Here is a 22,829-nt window from a genome sequence, read left to right as displayed (position 1 = left end):
CTGGGGTACCGTGACAACCCCACAGCAAACAAATATGTAACAGATCAGTGTGGAATGACTAGAGGGAGAAGAGAGGAAGGAAAGCCTGTGTTTACTCTTCGACATAGGTTTGCTTAAAACCACGCACCATCAGGTGCAAAATGTTCCTAGGCTGAAGGGTGCTCTTTGACTGCAGACATGCACAACAGAGCCCTCCAGTGACATGTATATTACTATGTGCTGTGTGGACCTAAACTGCAATGACAGCATAGTGAATAATATCAAAGGATTCTGTTTCTTCAAATCTATTCATTGCTGGTATGTTAGAACAGCTTATTTCTGCCTCACTACATACAAGAAAACTCCGTTTCATGGGGAAAACAATGAATGGAGTTAAAAAAGGGAACCTGAGAGTTCTGTTCTCTGCTGTGTTCCAGTTGAAAAAAAAAATCTCCTTTGAATTTGCAGATGAAATTTAGTTACAGTTTGTTCTTGTCCAACCCTAACCCTAACCCTAGATGTACCAAAACTGAGTTGAGATGTAAATTATTTTAACAAGCCCGTACTGAGTGGCTGCTTCCTTCACCTGCATAAATGCCATTGCAAAATGATCTAGTGATCATTGTATCTAATGATACATTACATTAGTAAACTATTTAAAATATAACTCTATTGTGAAAGTAGTTTGAAACAACAACTCTGTAATGAAGCAAAATACTTCTATTATATTCAAATCTTTAGCACCTTTCAAACTCTGATTCTAAAAACCAAAAGAGACTAATTATGTAGGCATAGCTTTAAGCTTCAAAACCTTTTTATGCAAGAAATTAAGTCTTCATCAAGAAAATAACTGTTGAAATCTTAATATCTTTCATTGACAACCACATTTGAAGAGCAATTTTGTAGCATAATGATCCTTGTTGCATAATTTGGACAGGCTTTTGTTCTCATTTTAATTTTCCATACGCAGCTTGCTTTACCATCGCTCCTTCCCACGCTGATTGAAAAGGAGAAATCCAAAGTCAAGGGAGCTTACAGCAAGATTTGGATCTGGAGTTAAAACTCCTAGAGATTTCAGAAGAGCTGCTAGTTCAAATATGCTATGACATATCTGAACAAGGCCTTGGGTGCCTAGAATAAGACTTGGCCAACTGCATTCCACCAGAAATCCCACTTCAGGCACAAGAACAGAAAAGCAACCTTAAAAACCCCCGTTGAGCTTTCATCCAAAACTAGAAGCACTTAAACATCTCTCTGTTGGAATTTAACATTCTCAAGGTATCTAGAATATATGCCTGCCCAGATGTGCCAACTTGGAAGAAGAGGCAGTTTTTCCTCCTTCTACTTTACCTGACATCAAAGGGTGTCTGAAATACAGAAATTAGTTGCTTTACCTAACCTTCCTCCAGTGATGATCTGACAGGCTTCCTCAAAACAGGCCTACAGGACTGAGTAGCCTATAAAATACAGTTTCAGATTCTTGCTTTATTATCAGTGTAGCTGGAGGAGAAGCTTATGCCCATCTTTCATATAATTTCGTAACAGTTACAGTATTTGTCAAGGAATGGAAGATTCACATTTTGTGCCGAAAGGGAGGAGAATGCCCATCATTCTCACATAAAGCAAATTGTCTAGCCACCAGATATTAGACTATAACGAAGGATGGGGAAGTGGAGAGAAAGGGACGCTTTCCACTCTGTCTAGCAAAGACATGATATTGGGCAGGGAAAAAAAGAAAAAAAAAGCTAAATTCACTGAGTCAAAAAAGAAAATGGCAAGTGCAACAACATGACCGTTCAGCCATTGTTCAGCAGTCTGGGACCATGATACTCCTTGGCTCCCATCCCTGCCCCAAAATAGTTCCTTTATTTAGTACTGAAATGTCAGCTGGATAAAAAACAGTCTTGGGAACACAACTCAAGATTTCTTCTTATTCCCTTTATCCTCAATGGCCTTTCCCTCCCCCCCGCCCTTTTGGTCAGCCATTCTAGTAGATAAATAATAACCCCTCTTCTACTGCCTAAAGTGATACCTGATTAGGGTATGTTAGGTGGTGGGCAATGTGGATCTTAGTCTCCCCAAGTGGAAGTGAACTGAATGGGATTGAACTAATATCGAACTGAATGTGTACGCTTTAGTTTCACAGTAAGTGCTTTACTCAGAAGGACGTCATCAGTGAAAAAAAAGAAAGCTCTGTTCAGTTATTTAGAAAAAAAATGATTAGGGCACCTGCCTTCAACATCGTGACCAGAATCACCTTCTTCTTTGCCTCATACAAAGGTTTATGCTTCTTACAAAATACAACTGAACACAGAGTTCTGGATTCCAGTCTGGGCCGAGCACTTAAACACCATATGCTATCGGTACTCCCAAGTTTTAGGTGCTTTATCTTCTATTAGGTACCAAGGCATGTGAATCAAGGGAGGGCTTGAGAGATATATACAACTATAAATACGTACAGCTAGCTATAAGTAACTATATATAAATTTTGAAATAGATGTGGATTAAACAGATTGATTAAATGGGCTTTTCAGAATATGTTAAAAGAATGTATAGGAAATAAAAATATAATGCCTCCTAATTTTCACTTTGCTAATAAAAATGTCCAATGTTCCCTTTCATAATATTAGCATTCTTATTTTAGCTTTTGGTATTTCCTTTAAAGTCACCATTTAAAATGACACAAATGTACCTTTGGATGTATCATTTTGGTCTGTATCTGGAAGTGCTCTTAAAACTAAGAAGCATTAGGCTTGATAAATTCTTTTTTTGGATGAGAAGTCTGCCAAGACATAAAGAGCTTAGTCCTTTTAGTTTATCAATCAGAAAAGAGTGGGAACTAACGTGACAACAGTGAATACTACCTTTTTGGGGGGAAAATATCAGGTACAAAAGGGCTACTTGATCCTGAGGACAGTTATAACAAAAACAAATGACTGAAAGACAAAGGTAGACCACTTAGTGTGAATTGAGGTGTCCATCTTTGACAGTGAAAGTGATTCACTTTTGAGAGTAATGGATTCTTGATGTCTTTAAATCAAGACTTGATACTTTCTGGGAAACTGTACTTTAGCTAGATACTAGTTTTGCTTTTATTAAATACAAGTCATACCCTTAGTACATAAATTACAGGCTTATGATACACAAGATGTCAGAATCTAATCCAACCTAATCCAATTTCTGGGTTTAAACTCCATGAATCTATGAAAACTAACGCGTTGCCAAACATAAATCAAAAAAAGGCATTTTGCCTCTGTCTCACTACTTTCACAACATAGTATAATTTGCTAAGTCAGCAGTGAAAAACTAAAATCTTGTCCTTGGTGACAAGTTCTGCAGCACTAGATATGATCCTCAGTGTCCCATCTAACTTTTGCTATGGGGTCTACCCAAGTCAATGCTTTTATGCTGTCCAGTGACTGAAGACTTCAGTGGGTGAGCTAAGTTTGTGAAGCACTTCAGATCTGAAGGGTTCTATAAATGTGGAATAGTATCACAGGAATCTTGATTTTATTTCCATGTCCAAAATGATACCAGTCTGAAGCTGGTCTTCCCCAGAAAATGTAATTAACTCCTAAACTGTGTTAACTGAGGACTTCAGAATGAATGAGTTTTCTCAGTAATGCATTCTCAGCATGGTTACTCCACTGATCAAAAGCATCTCTTTAGAGAAGAAATCATACTGCTTTCGGTTCAGATTTTCAAGCTAACTAGGGGATGATGTATCCATATCTTTCTAGCTGAACTAGGAACTGGGAAGATATATCTCTTGAACTATAATACACATATAACAGACATAAGACTTGAAAGTCTTATGCAGAAACAGAAATCAACCCGATCCGTTTCCTGAGAAGGGATGGGAAATAATTTTTACAGGCAGGAAAAACTGACAAAATAGTAACCTCACAGAGCCTAGCGTCTGCTTCTCTTACCCACTGCAGTCAGTGTCACACAATTGTTTTTCTAAAATCAAAGTGCCCAGATGAACAGATTTCTTGGCACACAGAACTTTTAAAACACCCAGATTTTGTCTTCTGAGTATCAAATTTTTAACCCTTCAAGGATGTAATTATTTGAAATTTCAAAATCAAAGTTTCCTACCAGAAACACTCCAAAATTCTCTAAATGTGATCTCTACTTGCCTACAATTTGGAAAGAAAGAAAAGTAAAATTTCTAGGACCTACTCTGAATTCTGGGATTTACAGGATATTAAGGGGAGCCAGTTGTGAGAGAAAATATATATATTTCTCCTTTAGCTACCAGGAAGTTTATTAAAGGGATGGCTGAAAAAGGAGCTGGTCTTAACTGCAATTTAAAAACAAAATGGAGAGTGAAAAGAAGTGGGAGGAAGAGAAGACTGTTTTTTCTCCTGAGCTCTGCTATAGACCCTTGCTTCAGACTTGGCTAGAACAATCTATTATGCTTTTTTCTGGCTTACAGCTGTGTTATACATATAATACTGCATACATATAATGCTGCATCTTTCTTCCCTCCCTTTTCTTTTCCCCTCTAAAATGGAAGTAATTACCATTTCGCTCTACCCAGAAGCCTGTTCTTGAAACTCAACAAGCTATCATTGTCTCTGTGTTTAGTGAACAAGCAGTCGTGTAATAGACGCCCTGAGAACTTGCTGGGGAAGTCTGAAATCCTTTGCTGATGTGGAAAGAGGTGTGCAGCAGCAGCTAAGGCCCAGATTTCCAAATAAGCTTGTATCTTTGCAAGACACAAACACAAGCAGTTATGTAGTGGCAATGTAACTGTAATTATCCTATCTATATCCTTTGACCAGTTTGGTAGGTAATAGCTCTTGTAAGACCAACTGGTGTAGATGGAAAAAACAGAGAGGCTTTTAGGCACTCAAGCCCTTTTTAAGTAAAAAATAGAAACACCAGCTAACAAAGCAAAAGAAACAGTGAGAAACTATTGTAAATTGCTACTAAATAAATCTCTCACTTATGCTAGGATTTCAAACTATTTTTGGTCTGTATTTCTTGAAAGTAAAAACCTAAACATAGGATTGCTATCGTAATAGAAACAAAGACTGCAATGAGTATCTTCTCTGAAAAGTGGAGCAGTCTAGGACAATTGAGGGGGTTAAATGATTGTAGATCTGCCTTGAGACTACTTATCCTGAATCATCACCTAGGGTGTCAATAAAGTACTGACTGGTGTTCCTATCTACTGTAGGTTACCATTCATAGAGCTACTAAAAGAACTGCTAAGTTTTTCTCTAGTATTGTTAAACAGAAGCATACTTTTGGTTAGCCTTGTAATCACATTAATAAATGGCATGCCTAACATGGAAAATATTCAGGTTTAATATTTAACAGAGGTACTAGGAATATGCATTATCAAGAGACTTACAGGACAGTGTTTTGAGTTCTCTGAGGTGTTTCTTGGGCTTTGGGATGTATTTAGGCATTTAGGTCTTCCCTTCGATTCCCTGCTGCGATACATGTATATTAAGGTAGTAATACACATCATTGACTTGCATGTTAGCTTTAGTATCTCAATTTTCAATTGTCCATTAAGTAAACCATATTTAAAATACAGAATGCAACTCCTGTCTTTCCAGTTTGACTCTTTTCTTTCTCAATATCTCTGTTACTTTTAATGTTAGTACCAAAGTAGAAAGCATAACAAAACTAACATAGATGATGCATGTGGAACAGCATGGAAAGAGGTCAAATGGGGTTGGATTAAACAAATTCCTGATTGAGGGATAAGCAGGGAAGAAGCAAGAATGAGGAAGGATGTTCAAATAAACTGTATTGAAAGTCAGATACTGAGGACATCTACGTCTGTCATGCAGGTACTTTTCACAGCTTCTTCTGGATGGTATAGCATAGCTTATCTGTCTTACCTGAGCTTGTTTGGTTGAGGAGGGAGAAAGGCAATATCAGCCCTTGTATTACCAGAATGAGAGATGCTTACACTCTTTCCCACCAAGTTCGGAGTTCGTTCAGGGCGGGGTACTTAAGAGTAAGTTCTTTTTTTCCCTGCTCCTCATGATTGGGGTGTGCTTGTTGAAGTAGCTTGTTTCTGCTTCCTTTGGCTGAGTTTCTGGTTGGTTCAACCACAACTGTTTTGAGTGGTTACTGAAATGAGAATGCTGGTAAAAGTCTGACTTTTTAAAGTCTTTTTTTAAAGCTCTAATTCCTGCAGGAGCTTCCAAAATTCACAAAACCCCTTGCTAAATTTAGGGGCTCTACCTTTCCCCCAAAAATGTACATATAAACATATGTATGTGTAGCGAGAAAGAACATGTGTATGTCTGTGTGTGTACAACTACATGTGTATATTACCTGCAGGATGAAAAATGCAGTGTAAATCTGGCTCTCCTTCTGATAAAAGAGAGTTTTTGCTGTTTACTTAATTCAAGATAGGATTTCACCTTTGAAAATTAGGATTATTTCTAATGCCAGAACCATCAATTCTTAGACAATTCTATTGGAGAAAATGTGGCCAAAGAGCTGTATACCTTCATTTTTTAAATCCATTTTGAATGAGTGTAACTGAATTGAGTTGGAGATGCTAGAACTCGTTCCTAAATTAGATGGCTAGCCCTTATTCACAAAGTAATTTTTCTGCCTCAGTCTTTCTATCTGCAAATGAAGCAGAGGTGTTAAAATAGTCACCTAAAGAATACTAAAATATTTGATAAATGTTTTTGACAAAATAACTACATAAATATTAAATATCTTCTGCAAAACATTAAAAAGGCTCAAGACCTTCACTTTTTTCAAACAAAGTTATCTAATTACAGCACATGCTATGATTACATTTTTCTTACGTAAATTTTGGATGGAACAGAGGGCAGGGAAAGGGACTTAAAATACCAGATCATAGCTCCCTCTTGTGTAACTCGTCCTTACTACAGAAAATTAAATTGGACAGTGATTGCTTAAGCTAAATTATAGGTATTCCCTTTTATGCCCTTAAGACTTCTTCTACCACTGGAACCTTGAGGAATATTCATTTTTTATACAGTCATATATGTCTTACTGTAATACTTACTGTTGTAACTGTTGCAAAGACGAACTAATTTATGTTATATAATTGTATCTTATGGTTTATTTAGTTGTCTAGCCTTTACTCAGCCCAGTTCAAAGTAAAACGAAGTATTTTGCATTTGATATGACATTTCATTTGAAATAACGTACAGTTTAAAGGAGTGGCTTTTCTACCACTGGGACATTTTAAAGAGTTACCCTTGGAACAGAAACTTAAAACAAACAAACAAACAAACAGTTCTTCATAGCACAAAACCTAGCGCAAAACCCCAAGTGGCACTGCTGGAGCACGTTGTATGACAACAGGTAAGGAGTAAGTAAGCAAAACCCAACGTGGAACGTACAGACCAACCTTGGGCTAATGATTAAACTGGCACCTCAGTCTCTGGGGTCCACAGAGACTGACCAGCGATCGCAGATGGATCTGCAGAGACCAGAGCTGATGCAGGAGAAGGCTGCACCGATGAGTAAAGCAGATGCTTGATTTAAATCTTTTTTTCTAGCCCAATTTACAGCACCGTTATAATAATAAAGTAAAAATAGTATCATGCAGTCATTCCTCCTTTGAGGATTCAGTTTGTTCACAAAACCGCTACAGCTATCCGTTTTATATTGAAGTTTATTTAAAAGCACAACTTAGCAACACTGGCCTGAAGCTCGCTGGGAGCAAAGGGAGGGAAATGTAGCGTTTTTACTGTTCGAGGGACCTTTTTCTTGCCACTTCCTTTGTTCTATCTCGGCGGGTCGGTCGTTTCGGTCCACCGCCCCCTCCCCCCGAGGAAGGCGGCCTCCGAACCGGAGACCTCCCGTGAAAGCGGCACTGGGTGAATCTCCTCAGGCAGGAGCACGCTTTACCCCGCAAGCCTCCCGCTGCTGCTGCCGCAGCGAAGCGGGCCCGCGTACGGCGCCGCGCGCTGCCGCCAGCCGCGCCGCCGCCCCTGCGCCGCTCGCTCGCCCCTCCGCGCGGCGCTGGCCCCCGCCGCGGGCGGGAGACGACAGCGCCGCGCCGCAGGCCCCAGGAAGCGCCCAGCGCTCCGCCCGTCCCGGCGGGCGAGCCTCTGAGGCGGGCGGCGCCGGGCGGCGCGGGGCGGGGCGGGGTGGGGCGGCACCCCCCCAGGGCAGCCGCTGAAGCGGCAGCCGTGAAGCCAGCTGTGACGCGCTGCAGCCAGGCACCGCGCGAGACACCCCCACCCAGCCGTTGAGCGGCCGGGGCCTGATTTCGAACGGGAAGCGGGCCAATCAGAGGCGAGGGCGGGGTGGCGCCGCGTTTGAGTCACGCAGTAACGGGCGGCGGCGCGGGGAGGTTGTGATGGTGCCGAGCAGTGTCTGAGAGGCGGTGGGAGGCCGGGGGGCGGCGTGGTAAGCGGCGGGAGCTGGGATGGCAGAGCAGAGGCGAAGCCTGGTGCGGCTGGCGGTGCTGCAGGAGCTCCGGGCCGCTTACGGGATCAAGGTGAAGAACGGGGGCTGTCGAGGGGCGGCGGGGAAGCAGCCCGGAGCGGCGGCCGCAGAGGTAAGGAGGGGGGCGGCGGCATGGCGGCGGTCACCTCCCGCAGAGGGCTGGCGGCGGGGCGCTGAGCGCCCCCGGGCTTTCCCCCTGTTCCTGCTCGCCGTGAGCCCGCCGAGGGCGGGTGGGAGCGCTCTGCTGCCGCGCGAGCAAAGCTCTCCCCCCACTGGCGGTGCCGTGGAGCCGCTGGTTCAGGTACCAGGGCGCTTACAGCAACGCTGGTGTTGGGGCTGGCCACGGGCAGTGGGGTGAACAGAAGGCGTTAGCTGTTCTCTTGGGGAAACATCTTAATGCCGGAGCAAGTAGGCTTTTCCCTTTTCCTCAGCGAGCAAGTGCTCTAGGTGGTCATCAGGGTAATAAATGACAAATACTGCACACATCACAAAATACTGGGATTTAGTAAGACAGTGTTATAGCGATGCTGAATTTTTGGCCCTCTCTTTTGGGATCTGAATGTTGCAAGACAGACCAGATGGAGAAAGAGAAACTTTTGTTTTTTTATAAAGTGTCTTAATGCCGTTCATACAGCATTGAAGTCCATTCAAAACATTGTGATCTCCTAGCAGAACTTAATTTATAAAGCTTGGAAGGAGCCACAGTCAAATCCTACACCAAGGCCCCTGTGCTATACCCTGGTATAGCACAAAACTGAGCATTCTTAGAATGAGCTTTCTGTAAGACCGTTTCCATTGCTGAGAAGGTATTACGAAATGCTGCAGTAACACTCGCTCAGCGTAAACCAAAGGAGTTGCAAAAGCACATGCTCTAGGTTGGGTTACTCAGAAAAGGAGAGAGCAAAAACAAAGTTAGAATGACTTTCTTCGTCATTGACGGTATCAGGTGTATGGATCTAGATTTTGGTGGGGAGGGGGAAGATAATAAGGAGTATGAGTATGTATGTATGTCATAATAGAAGGTGTCTAAATAGCTGTCTACAGTGTTTAGATCTTGTGCAAAATATATTGGTAAATAACAACAGAGAGCAGAGACTTGTTTCCCACCCAGCTGAGGTGGTAAGAGGTTGAGAATAACATCTGGGGATGGGATTCTATTTCTATTGTAAGGGAATAGACACTATTTTATTTCAAAAATTGATATAATCCATGACTTCTGATCTGTCAGCCAAAACCCAGTAAAGTAAGTGTTAGGAATTTTAAGTGATGAAATTCAAGCCACTGGAAGTAGCATCCTCTTGTAAATACAGAGGAACATTATATTTTGAAGTTAGTGTTCTTTCTGTGCCTTTAGTAGCAACCTGGGATGAAACAATAGAAGCATATGTATTGTTTCCATTTCTATATCAATCCTGTTATGCTTGTTTTCTGTAGGCTAGATAGGCCAAAGGTAGCCTATTGAGGGTTAGTTACTGATTAACTATTTTTTCAGTGATCAGCACTTCGAATTTCAGGCATAAATGACTGAAGAGTTTGCATTCCTCTCCAATAATAACAATACAAGTTGGGAGTGATGTCAGTCGAAGAGGGGGGGGAAGCAGAGGCTGACTTGGGTTTTACGTAAATTTACATGGAAAAGAGATGGGACAAAGCAGTAAAAATACAGGTTAGTTTGCTGAAATGTGGACTTTTTAAAAACTGTTAGGTAAGCATCAGTTGTAATGGCTGAAGAAATCGCTTGTTTTCTAATACATTGCAAACAGACCCTTAAGCCTCGCTATAAGGTGGTAGAGTTGTAAGTTTCTTAAATACACACTAAAAGTGTGAGAGTTTAGAGCATTTCCTTAGACTGTTCTGTCGAGATTACTCCTCCCTAAAACAGCCCTGAGTGCATCAGATGAAGAAAAAGTTATATCTTTTTTCAAAGTTGTTATTCAAATGTATAATGTTGACTGGGTTTAATTTTTAAGAAAAAAGGAATTCTGTCAATTTGGAAAGTTAAAGTAAGATTCCAGAGCATTCTGTTAATATCCTTACCAATTTTGTGGCCTTGTTAGAAAACTGACTCCTTGTAAAATAATACAAGATATGCAAAGCAAACTGCAGAAAACCCTTCTATTCTTTCATAGTACTCTAGGCTGTTAATTTTAACTAGAATCCATGTAGGCTCAGGCATTTAAAGATGACTGTGTTCTTCTGACAATGCCTCATACCTTTCTTATCTGAAATACTTTGTTTTGTCTTAATTACCCTTCAGTTTTTACATCGTGGGTTACGTGCATTTCTGTAATAGGTAATTGGTAACACTCTCGACCTTTGAATAACTGAATTTTGTATTTTAGGGTAAAATCTTTGGAGTATCTTTTCATGCATTACCACAATCACTTGTGCCAGAATATGGAAGTATTCCGAGGTAAATTAACATTGTATATTTAGATCTACACTTACTTTGCTCTTTGTATATGCTAAACTTGTGCTAGAGGAAGAGGAAAACACTTATTGTAGGCCTAGTAAAGCTTATGGAGGGATATAGAAATAGTTTTAGTTGAGGGAGGAGGGAAGTAGAAGTTAGAGGGGAATTCAGAACCAGAGCTATCATTCAGTTCTATTTCTTTTTACCCACTCTCGTTGGGGAAGAATGTCCTATATTTAAAGTTTTATGTATTTTCCATGAGATAGTTCTTCTAGGAAAAGTGAAGTTTATTCTGAATGTATGGGTTTTGTGGTGTTTGTTTTTTTTTTTGGATTCTTTCCTCAGCTTTCTTGTTGATGCTTGTGAGTATTTAGAAGAACATATTCATACTGAAGGACTCTTCAGGAAGTCTGGATCTCTTGTTCGCTTAAAAGCATTAAAGGTATTTTCTAAAGTCATATATATGTGTGTGTGTGTATGTGTATGAAATAAGCTGAATTTCACTTGAGTATCTGTATGTTTTAGCTTTTGAAGTCTTCTCAGTAGCATTTGAGTTCTAATACTGGAAGTAGTTTGGTAACGTTACCTGCTTTAGAAATGAGAGAGAGGATCTTGTCCAGAAACTGACAAACTTTTTTTTCCCTCTGGGGAAACTTTCTGGATTGTGAGAAAACACTTGGACTAAACAAACTTGACAGCAGTTATACATACTGGATAGTGTGTGGATGTTTGTTTAGCAGTATTCTCCCATGGTAATACGGACATGAGAGAAGCTGTAAATTAACACATGTTGCCCTTTAATATCATCTGTGTCTCTTTGTAGATACTGTAGTTAGGTAAAACAAGACTGAAAGTAAAAATGGGGAAGCTTTGGTGGTCTCTTCTGATATAGGCTGGAGGATTAATGCCTAAACTTAGAAATCTGCCAGTATGTTGAAGACTTCAAATTATGTTTCTTATGAACAATTTCAGAGTAAACTGGATCAAGGTGAAAACTGCCTCTCAGCTGCATTGCCGTATGATGTTGCAGGGCTTCTTAAACAGTTCTTTAGAGAGCTGCCAGAACCCATCCTTCCAGTTCATCTGCAGGAAGGTCTTTTCAAAGCTCAGCAGCTAGGAAATGAGAAGAAAACTGCCACTGTGCTGCTTTCATGTTTAATGGCTGACAGAACAATTGAAGCTTTGCGATACTTTTTCAACTTTCTGAGAACTGTGTCCCTAAGGTCAGTGTAAAGTAATGTAAAGAGGGTTGTTTTTTTTTTTTTTTTTTTTTTTAAAAAACCAAGTATCCTCCATAAATTGCTTTAACTTTTCTTTTTAGGCCACTGCTGTCTTTCTGTGATTGATTTTTGACTTCAAACCTACTGATTTGCGGTCATGTACTAGAATTCAAGTACAGTCTTTTTCCTTCATTAATTCAGAGTGTTTTCTTCTGAAACTGTACTATACTGGAGACTTTTATTCTTATTCCTTCATAGCTATATTTCTAGTTCTTTGGAAAGCAAAAAGTGACTGATGAAACTAACATCATCTAACGATACCTTGCATAGCTAAAAACTGATGGGGATCTATAACCTGTTGCATTCAATAACATAGTCATGCAGTTACCTAGCTTGGGGGTGCATAACAAGCCTACTTGCTAATCTTGATATATGAACACTCAAGCGAATGACTCCAGGATTTTATTTTGTTTTGTTTCCAGTTGCATTTGTGTTATTGTTTTTTCTCTTTCCACTGCTTATGTCCTGCTAACTTTTTTTAAACAAAAACATTTTTCTTATTAAGATCTAATGAAAACAGAATGGATAGCAGTAATCTGGCAGTGATATTTGCTCCCAACCTCTTGCACTCAAGTGAAAATGAAAAGATGACAGCCAATACAGAAAAAAGAATTCGCTTGCAGGCTGCTGTTGTGCAAACACTTATTGATCATGCAGCAGAAATTGGTAAGATGGCAAATGTTTAAGGAAGTGCATTGTTGCACATACTTGGGTCCAATTTTTCTTTCTAACTCTTTTAAAAACCTTTAAAAATATTTCTCAACTAACTCAGGACAAGTACCAGAATTTATCTTGGAAAAGATTCCTGCAATGTTAGGTATTGATGCCCTTGAATCTACGCCCTCACTGAGGGGCCACGAAGACAGTGAAAGTGAATCTCCCAGTGAATGTAAAAGGAGGAGACAACGAAGCGTTGGGGGTAGGTATGTTTGCTGAAAGCTTCAGCAACTAAAATAGACTAATTCTGAGACTTTAGGTATGCTGATCCTAAGCAGAATAGACTTCTGTGAAATTTGTTAGTTGCTGTACAAGGCTTCAGTAATCATGTCAATATATTGTATATTTACACTATGACTTTATTTTGATATGCCTGTTTATTTTGATATGCCTGTTTTCTGCCAAAGCAGCTATTTTGTTGGCATCTCGCCATGTAAAGTGAGATCAACGTTCCAGCTTTTTGGTGAGCCAGCTTCAAATCCTGTTGCAGAACACAGATGAAATCTTTTAAAAATTTTACTCATAGTCTTGAAATTATATTTGGATGCTCAACAATTGCATAGTTTGATAAGTGAGGTCATGAGAGGGCAAGCATATAAATGGCAGTGTCTTGAATCGGAAGATAACTCTCAATTCGACATAGTATTCTTGTGCAAACTAAACAACATGTTACCCACAACATCCTTGAAGAGCTTACAGTATGAGAGCTTTGTCAGAGTTGTCAGGATAAGGAAGTCCAGGGAAATTCACTTTAGACTTTGCGTATCTTTTTCATGTATGCAGGTTAAAACTTTATTTACACACGCTTTTCTTTAACTAGTTTGATTTATCTTATAAAAGTTTACTAGCCCACATTAAATGTTTCAGAGCTTAGTAACAGTGTATCATACATATATGCAAAATGGTGGTTGGAAAATAATTAAAAATTAATATTCTAGATTAAGTGAGATTTAAACTCATTCAATAAGATTTGGTTTAGTTTTAATTGATCTGTTATTTTCAGACAACGTAGCTTTGTAACGCAGATTTGTACGTGATATGTGAGCTTGCTCATTTTTGAAAAACCCGAGGGTTAACTGTTTCTAAACCTTGGGGAATGAGAAGAGTTTTATGGTTGAATATGGCAAAAACTATCTGAACTTCATTGAGGAGATTTGTTTAGTGCTTTAAAAAGTAACTTCTGTAGCTTCTGAGTTTCAAAATACATAACTACATTTTTCTTTAGAATGTAGGAATTGCAAGTGTCTCCTAATACTAAAATATTAGGAGTGTATTTCTGTTAAGCAGAAGAAGGAAGCACCAGAGTTGCTCAGTTCTAGAAACTGACTGTGAGGCTTTATTGGATATTGGTGTGCTCTGATAGCCTGGGTCTGTTCCTTTTACATGTAGGATATTCAGTAGACTTTTTTTTTTTTTGCCAAATACGGACAATAGAACAGTGTGTTCTGTGTTCTTCTACATTCTCCTTTTGGAAAAACTATGCTGTATGTGCACTTCACCTGACTTTGACTGTAATTCTGATTGTGTATGTATTCCTTATTTATTTACTTAGTGAGTATATCCTTAGCTCATGTAACTGGAGTATTAAACTTGACAACAGTTGAAATTAATGTTTTATTATTGTATACATTTAGCCAGAATATCTTCTTTGTGTAATGTACTTGCCACTTTTTGAAGACAGGACATCATCTTGGAATTGCCAAGTGATAAATGTTTGAACGTTAAAACTGTGAGGAGAAACGGTTAGAATTTTCTGTGGAGCAGGTTCTGGCATTATGCAGCTTCTGCTATTTCTCCAGATACGTTAAAAACATATTACTCAATAGTATCTATTTTGAAAGATAAGTTTTGAAAAACCACCTGCTGTCTACTAGGCACCAAGGAAGACATACCTCAGGCTTTTAGTTCAGCTGATCACTGCTATAGACACAGGGAATACAACTTTAGGTTGCAGCAGCACTTAATGAAAATGCTGCTGTCTTATTGTTCTTCTGCTTTTAAGTGTGTAAAACTTTGTGCATGTTCTACTGGTTTCATTTTGTCCTTAAAAAGAACATAGTTCACAATTTTTACGGTATTTCTGTGCAAGATCCAAGTTATATACCTGAATTTGGATTTAACTTTAAAGTATTAAAACTTTACCAGCTTTACCTGTGAGAAAGTCTACAATGATCTCTTCTGGGTTTGCCTATAACAAATCAGAGGGCAAATAGTTTTATAATAACCAATAGAACTCCCTACAAAAAACTTTGTTGTCTTTGCATTAATTTTACATTTTAAAGAATATGTAATTTTCTAGTTATTGTGAAAGATTAATGGACCTGGTATGTCTAGAAAATCTGGAGTATAGATTTCTTTAGATAAAACCACCATTTCAACTGAATTGCTCTATTTCTTTCTGAAAGGATATGAGTTAAACTTTAGTTAAAAATAGAGCAAAACCAACTTAAATATTAAATTTGATTGCTCGGTGTCTTGCATTTCAGATTTTGTTAGTGGAGCATTGAATAAATTTAAATCTAACAGAACACCCTCCACTACCCCCCAGCAAGACAAAAGTGGTAGGTATTGGTGTATTTGTACTAAACGGAGACTGTGCAGTATCTTTTGGATTTGTAGACTATATTCCAAAAAACAATTTGAAGCTTCGGAAGTTAATTGAGGATAAATGATTTTGTTTAAATTGTTTAAAACTTTGAATATAGTTACATTTTGATTGAAGATACTGCACTTACTGTTTGGAGCAGCTACAATCACTGCAGCAGTGGGCTGAGCAGTTTTAGGATTAGTAACTAAGCTTCTGCTTTTTAGCTAATGCACACTAAAGCTTTAGTGCAGTAGTACAGCATTTTATCCTGTTGAGAATGATTTTGCTAAAACTGAAATTCTTTTGCTTTTTCTGTCCCTTAAACTTGCAGAAGATGATTGCACTTAGTGTCTTTTTTCTAATAGCTATATTTTCTTGTACGAGTGTGCAGTTCTGGATTTTCCTTTCTGGGATGCTAACTTGGAGGGGGGGGGAAGGGAATGGACCCTAAAAGCTATATTGATTGCTCTTTGTTTTTAAAATGCATGCACTTTGGTTAAGATTTTACAGCCCCCCTTTGTTTGAGGAGGGGACACGCACTAAACTGTTTATGTTCAAGTAAAGTCTCATCCTTTTAAGCTGTTGTTGCAGATTGTTTTCTTAATTGCAGTCTTTTCGTCAGTGACTCCAGTGGTTCTTACTCCAAGTACCAAGCGTAAACTTCCAACTGATTGCTCTCAGGGCTTGTCTAGCAAGAAAAGACGATCTTTTAAGCATAGTTTTGCTTTTGAGTTGTTACCAAGTAGCATTTTTAACAGCAGCTCAACACCAGCATCAGGTACAGTGCCTTTATTCTTTTCCTTGCTGCTTAAAGTGATTGTTTCCGGCTTTTAACTTAAACATACTATTTTTTGTTCTTGTTGGGCAGTCTTAACTTACTTAAATGTTCCTTACGCTGCTTACCCTCTTTGAGTAAATAATGTTCTGCATTTCTGTTCATCAGTGACTGTTACGTCTGAAAAGGCTATGTGAAATACCTGTCACCCTTGTCAAATCTGCAATTCTGATGTCCTTTGATTCTTTTCAGTCCCTTTGTACCACATATTCAGGTTATACTCATGTCCTCTACTACTTCCAGTCTGTCTCCAGTATATAACTTTATTTCTGTCTCTACACACAAATCCATCAAGACTGCCTTTGTTTCTAACCTTTTAGAAGTTACAGCATTCTTCTGTCTCCTAAATACTTGAATGGCTTATGTCAGTTCTGTATGAAGTAGGATGAAAGTTACTATTATAAAGGTTCTTTCTTGAATCCAATCACCTCTGGTTCTCCCTGGACGCTAAATAACCTCAGAATTCTATAGAGAAAGTTTTTCCCTATTCTTTTTGTCAAACTTTTCTTACTCTGGTACCCCTTCGTTCTACTAGAGTGCTTCTAACTGTCAGCTTTTTGCACAAAACATATTTTGTTTGCTGCTTTAATATACTGCCAACTGAATCTAGAATAAAAATTTCTAGATTGATCATGTTTATCCTTCCTAAAGATCAATTTTTTTTTCCCCAGTTGCATGGTATAAAACTGCCCAAATCTCTCCTCTCTAATATATTTTTAATGAAATCATTTCAAGCTCATTGTGAAATTCTCACCTTTAAGGATAAACAAATTAAAGTAATGACATCTTCTAAAGATGATAGCAATACATCTGTTTCATAAAAAGTTAGGAAATAGAATAGCACCTCTTCCATTTATTGTTGTTGCTTTAGTTGTTCTGCTAAAGTATTTATGTAAAAGAGTAGACATGCCACACATTAATATAAAGATAGAATTTAACTTTTCTTTATAAAGAAGTTTAAGTCCGAGAAAACCGATCTGGTGACAGAGTGGAAACTTAGTCGAAAGTGTGACATCGCTAGCATGCTTGTACGTCTGTTAACAGAGTATCTTCCTGGCTTTAATGAATTGCATCCAATTGCTTCTAGAGATGCTACAAGCAACAGCTTCATTTAGTGTTAAATAAAAGTGGAAGTCAAAATAATCTGAAGTCATCACTCCAAAAAATAAGCAAAATATCTGTTCTATATAAACCTCCCTTTGACTGTTTTGACTGCTAAGACTTTCTTACCTGAAAACATGACTATTTGAAGATCACTTAATTATAATTTAATAGTAATTTAAGATTATATGCAATTTTGTTCCTACAGTTCAGTTTGATGCAAGCCCTTGTGTGTCTCTCGAGTCATCTCAAAACTCACTATCTCCTTCAACTGGTGGTGAAAATCATTTGTTCAGTACAGGAAACAGAGGAATTAAAAGACGTACAAGTAAAAAGTTATACAGGTAATTTGCCTTAATCCACAGAAAGTAAAGATAAATTTGAGAGAGAATTCTGTATCCTTTGACTAATGATGTGTAAAATCTCATTCTCTCTTTAAAAATGACCTTTCCTGGTGTATAAAACATAATCTTTTTTTTTTTATTTTTACAATCTTCTAAAAACCACTAGATCTTCCAATGCGGTAAAGTGTAGCTCAAAATAATTTAAGATTTGGTGCAGTAGCTTTAAAGGAACTTTCCTGTCCCTATTAAAAAAGCTTGTCAGGAAGGCTATAGCAGACATCAAGCTAGAGGAAATAGCCAGTATCAAGATGTTTTCACTGTCTTCCTAAAAAGTTGAATTTTTTTTGTGTGTCACTTCCTCCCCCTTTTTCCCCGCAGGGTTGAATCAGGAAAAACGGGTTGCTTTTCTCCAAAGGTTAGCCGAAAAGAAATGGTTCGTAGGTCATTACGCTTGAAGTTTGGTTTGGGGAAAAGCAATAGAGACATAGTAAGTATGCTGCTTCTATAGCATTCTTCTTGTCACTGTGCAATTTTATTTAATCGTAAGGCTTGGGAACTGCTTTTCAGTGGCAGGAGGGACTTATTTTGGTAATGGATCACAATTCTGGACCTGCTACGTAGTATGAGGAGCTCTAGACTTACTTTTATAACAGTAACTGATCAGCTTGTGAGCAGTAAGTCTGACAGTTCCTGAACTTCTGGTATAACAGAGCATGTGCGTGCATCACTACATCACTGTGTTGCGAGTCTGCCTTACTGCAGGTAGGCTGTTCCCTACCTAGGTCTAGAGAGCACCCAGGGAAGATGAAGGATGGCTAGGAAAAGGCAGCTATGGCTATGATTTGTATAGCCTTTTCTTGGCCGTCTTTTCCAGTTGCTCTATCACTTAAATTGTGGATATAAAATGGTTCTTCTGTAAATGAGACTTTAAATTACAAGTTTATGAAGAGTAACACTTCTTGTTTGTTCCTTCAAGAATACCGTATCAGGATGTGCAGTTGGTAACAGAGCTGAAAATATTGGAAGGCGTCTTGCAGGCCAGCAAGATTTGGAAAGCAGAACTGAATGTGCAAAAAGAGGTGTACTCTTCAGCCCATGTATCGGTGAGAAATTCCCTAAAAAAGGTAAATATCTAATAGACTGTATTCAATGAGGAAAGCTTTTGCTTTTATGAAGCAAAGTAACTACAAAAAGGTATCAAAGCCTTTAGGTTAAAGGCAATTCTAGCTAGTAGGGCGAAAGTTGAACGCTAGTAGTGGCTCCTGGGGGCGGGGGGTAAGAGTTATTTAGCTAATGAGGACAGGTTTGTAGGATCTATGTATTTTGGTAGTTCTCTTCTTAGTTAAATAAGATGAGATGCGTGATTTCAGTTTTCAATACTGTAACCTTTTTTCACATCTCTGAAACTGAAGGGAGTGATGGTACCTTAAAATTCAGTGCTGCTTAGATAACTAGGTTTTTTGTAGCAAGGACTTTGTCTATCATGATCATTAATTTCGTCAGCTGTGTTCTAATCACAAAACATCATTCTTAAATACTGTGACATTTGTTTTAAGGTTCAAAGAATGTGAGCAAGTCAGAAGAGAACTTGTTAACTCCAAAATGTCACGATAAAGTAGTTTACCGAATGTCATGGAATAGTCCTAATGTTACGGATTCCCAGGAGATCAGCAGCAATGAGGGAAGTCTGCCAGGACACGCTGAAGCAGGAGTTGGTTCTTTGGAATCTGTTTTCATAGTTGGAAAGCCACCAGTTGTTCCAGATGAGTTCAGATCCACAACTGTAAACAAGCAAGACAGCAGCTTAAAGCTTTTGCTATGTGAGGAAGAAAGTAATTTAACTACAGAAACATTACTCAAAGTTAAGAAAGCCTTTTCTGCATCTGGAAGTAATCTTTACAATGTGATAAATGATACAAAGTCATCTTTCTCAGGTGTTGAAGAAGAAAGATTAAATGAAACTCTGTGTCTCACAGGGCTCAGTCCAGAGAAAGAAAGGTTAGCTGAAACTTCTGGAGGTCTAGCGAATACAGAATCCAGACAGCTGTTTCACCAATTTAATCAATCTTATGCTATCGATAAACAAAAATCAAAAAAAGATGACACTAAAGTTCTGGAGAAAAACTTCCAAAGTTCTATTGAGATTGAACTTCAGGTCCAGAAACCAGACATGAAAAATGTAGTAGAACTTACTGTGCCTCAAGTAATGGCCAGGGAGGACGAGCTGACTTTTCAGAACAGTTTGTTAAAAGATGACTTAAACAAATGTGATCCCTTTGGGAAAAAAGAGGAAATAAAATTAACACACACTGAAACAGCTGAAAACTGTATGGTAAAACACTGTAATTTGGAAGAAGATACTACTAAACCTTCTGGGGTGGGACAGGTTCCCACTTCACAGCTGCCTAAATCAGGAAATGAACTAGGCAACCAGTACTTGCAAGCTGAAAATTCTGATAAAATTTTAATTAAAACATCAACCGTTTCTGATCATGGAAAGGTTTCTGACCACATACATTGGTTCAACAAGCTTTCATTAAATGATCCAAGTTCTGCAAGCAAAACTAAACCGCCTCTTAAATTTCAACGTACTCCTGTTCGACAGTCTGTAAGAAGAATAAACTCCTTGCTGGAAGCTAACAGACGATCTGTAAGCTGTCAGCTAGTCCAAGCTACTGATGTTGGTTCACCACTTGTTAAATCTTTGAGCTACGATTCTGCACTGTCTTCCTGCACAGAAAAGCCCTCAAAGAATTCAACAGCTTTATCACTCAAGAGTGAAAGTTCACATGACCAAGTTTCTACATCTCATAAACAGCTGGACTTAACATCGAAATCGTGTTGCAGACGGTTAAATCCATTAGAGAAGCCTGATGTTTCTGTAAGGACTGCTGGAGTCTACAAACAGAAAGTGACTGTTAATCCATCAAAGTCTGTTTTAGAAGACCTAACCAATCATGAAACAGTGAAATCTAGTTTAAAAGTCAATGCAGGTGCAAATATTCCAGGTGCTGTGCCAGAAAAATGTACTATCACAAAAAATCCTCTGGGAAAAGAAAAGATTCGTTATAGAGGCTCTCCAAAGAATCCAATATCTAAAGTGAAACTCCTACCAACCACAAAACCAGTAGATTTATAGGATTAAATAGGATGTCTAAATGGGCTAATTAGAACTGTTAACCTTTGGGAAAACTAAATTTATATTTTTTAAGCTTTAATTATTTGAAATTTTTTAATTACAAGTCATGGGCTTGCAGAAGTTGCTATATCTCTGTTTTATGTTGAGTTTTTTTTCATTTTCCGAAGCTTTTTTTATAGTTGCTAGCCTTTCATCCAAATGGTTTTGACTTAAAAAACAAAATCTGGTTTTACAAATGTTAGCATTATAGCTCATACTTGATCATCTAAGAATCTGTCAGATAGCTTCTAAAAGCGTGCTGCATGTCCCAAAATAATTCTTGCAGCATTTAGACAAAATATCATTTTAAAGATTTTTCCCCTCAAACGTAAAACAAAATCAACAAGACATGTGAAAGAAAATGCCTTAATGCCAAATATTGGTGTATTAAATTTATTTTCTTCCTAGTTTTAAGTGTGTATTTTAGCACTGCCTTGATATTTAAGTTAGCCCTCACCCCAGCTCTACTTCTGCGACCATGACTTTTATTTCTATTGGAGTAAGGTGGGAGCACGTTTTCCTTTGAGTAGATAAATGAATCATATTTTGCCGTGTGTGTATACATAGTGGAAAACTATTAGAACACATGGAAAATAAATGTGCAGATAATTCAAGCAGTGAAAAACAAGTCTTAAAAGTTCCTCTGACAACTTATGTTCTGCAACGTGTACCAAGTATCTTTAGTTGTCAGCAGTAAGATATTTTGTCTTAATATGAAAAGCTGGTCTTAACTTATTTTTAGAGTAATAGAATAGTGTTAGCTAGGTGGTGTAGAAGCAGATTTTAGATACTGATTATGTTGCAAGAGACAAATGTAAAAAGCCATACTGTCTTAAAAGTTGATTTGCACAAGCAAATGTTTACATCTCTCAGAATTAAAGTTGTTTGTCTATCATCAGTTCTAAAACTACTTAAGTGTAAACACTTGAAACTGTTCTTTAGCTTTCTGTGTGTACAGATTGCTTGTTGGCAAAATGTAAGAGCTGAAAGCACTGGATGCTCTTGGTTTTAATAAAACCATTGTTTTTGTCCCTTCTCCGTGACCATTCTTCTACAGTGACTTACAAATTTAGCTTACGTTGACATACACAAAAGACTGAGGACAGTAAAAGTTAGTAAGTCTGAAAATATGTGTCAGAAATAATTCTGTTCTGACACTCCTTGATTTTGTTTATCTTAAAGTTTGAGTCTCATAACTAGCAAAATTGTAGCACAAAATAAACAGTTTAGCAGGACTTGGGCTTCTAAAATGCTTGAGTGATCTACTGAAAGAGCTAGTTCTGCTTGCTTCCTGTTCCCCTCCTTCCCCATATATACAAAGATTCATTAGGTGAGTTAGTTCAGTTCAGCGATCTTGTGGAAAGCTCCTGCCCCTATCAGCCCAGCTGAACTACTTCCCTCTATTGCTACGTGATTGCTGAGATGTAACATTAGGGAAACAGGACGAGGAGTATGAGGAGGTAAGCAGCGATTAAACTGTCTGAACAGGGTTATTGCTCAGACTTTACTTTCATGAGGTAAATGAGCCAGCATAGCAGTTCACCACCATCCAAAGAGGAGGCTGCTTCTCCCTGCCCTCAGCTATGTGTTCCTACTCCTCTGCTTTTAGTAGGTGCTGGCAGATCTTTCAGTAGGGTAAATTTATGCACCAGAGCACCATGTTTTGTGCCACTTCAATGAGGTAAACGGCCTTAGCAAAGCAACTGCCAGCTGCCATAGCTGATGCAAGACAGGAGGTATGAGATGGAAATAGGACAGGAGATAAAGGAAATGTCATGAGGATGGAAATAAGATCTGACTCTTTCCACAGTAGCGAGCTGTCATGTCAACAACTGCTTGAAACGGTGAGACTTGAGATTTTTCCACTAATGTGCCAGGTATTTTGCCTACTAGCATGACTGATTTTCTGGAGCTTTGGTGGAGCACCCACTATTAAGGGCAGAGCTCTAAGGGTCAGGGATCTGCAGTAGGGATTATTCTGTA

The 22,829-nt window shown here is 38.5% G+C and overlaps 1 protein-coding gene across 2 annotated transcripts; it reads left to right on the top strand.

The window, feature by feature from the left end:
- Positions 1 to 8,108: 8,108 nt before the first annotated feature.
- On the top strand, positions 8,109 to 22,081 carry ARHGAP11A (Rho GTPase activating protein 11A). Of its 2 annotated transcripts, XM_068946300.1 has the most exons (12): positions 8,152 to 8,503; positions 10,734 to 10,804; positions 11,150 to 11,246; positions 11,777 to 12,027; positions 12,590 to 12,750; positions 12,857 to 13,003; positions 15,288 to 15,362; positions 15,999 to 16,166; positions 17,533 to 17,668; positions 18,047 to 18,155; positions 18,645 to 18,792; positions 19,225 to 21,882. In XM_068946300.1, the coding sequence occupies exons 1-12, from the start codon at positions 8,372 to 8,374 to the stop codon at positions 20,805 to 20,807; spliced, it is 3,078 nt and encodes a 1,025-aa protein (XP_068802401.1). In that variant the 5' UTR covers positions 8,152 to 8,371; the 3' UTR covers positions 20,808 to 21,882. The 2 variants fall into 2 exon arrangements, with proteins under 2 accessions (XP_068802402.1, XP_068802401.1); XM_068946301.1 differs by lacking the exon at positions 15,288 to 15,362 and having other exon boundaries at positions 8,109 to 8,503; positions 19,225 to 22,081.
- Positions 22,082 to 22,829: the final 748 nt, after the last annotated feature.

The sequence above is a fragment of the Struthio camelus genome, chromosome 5 (assembly GCF_040807025.1).
Source record: "Struthio camelus isolate bStrCam1 chromosome 5, bStrCam1.hap1, whole genome shotgun sequence".
Classification (NCBI taxonomy): Eukaryota; Metazoa; Chordata; class Aves; order Struthioniformes; family Struthionidae; genus Struthio; species Struthio camelus.
The sequence above is the reverse complement of the archived record's forward strand: the minus strand, read 5'-3'. Positions and strand labels throughout refer to the sequence as shown.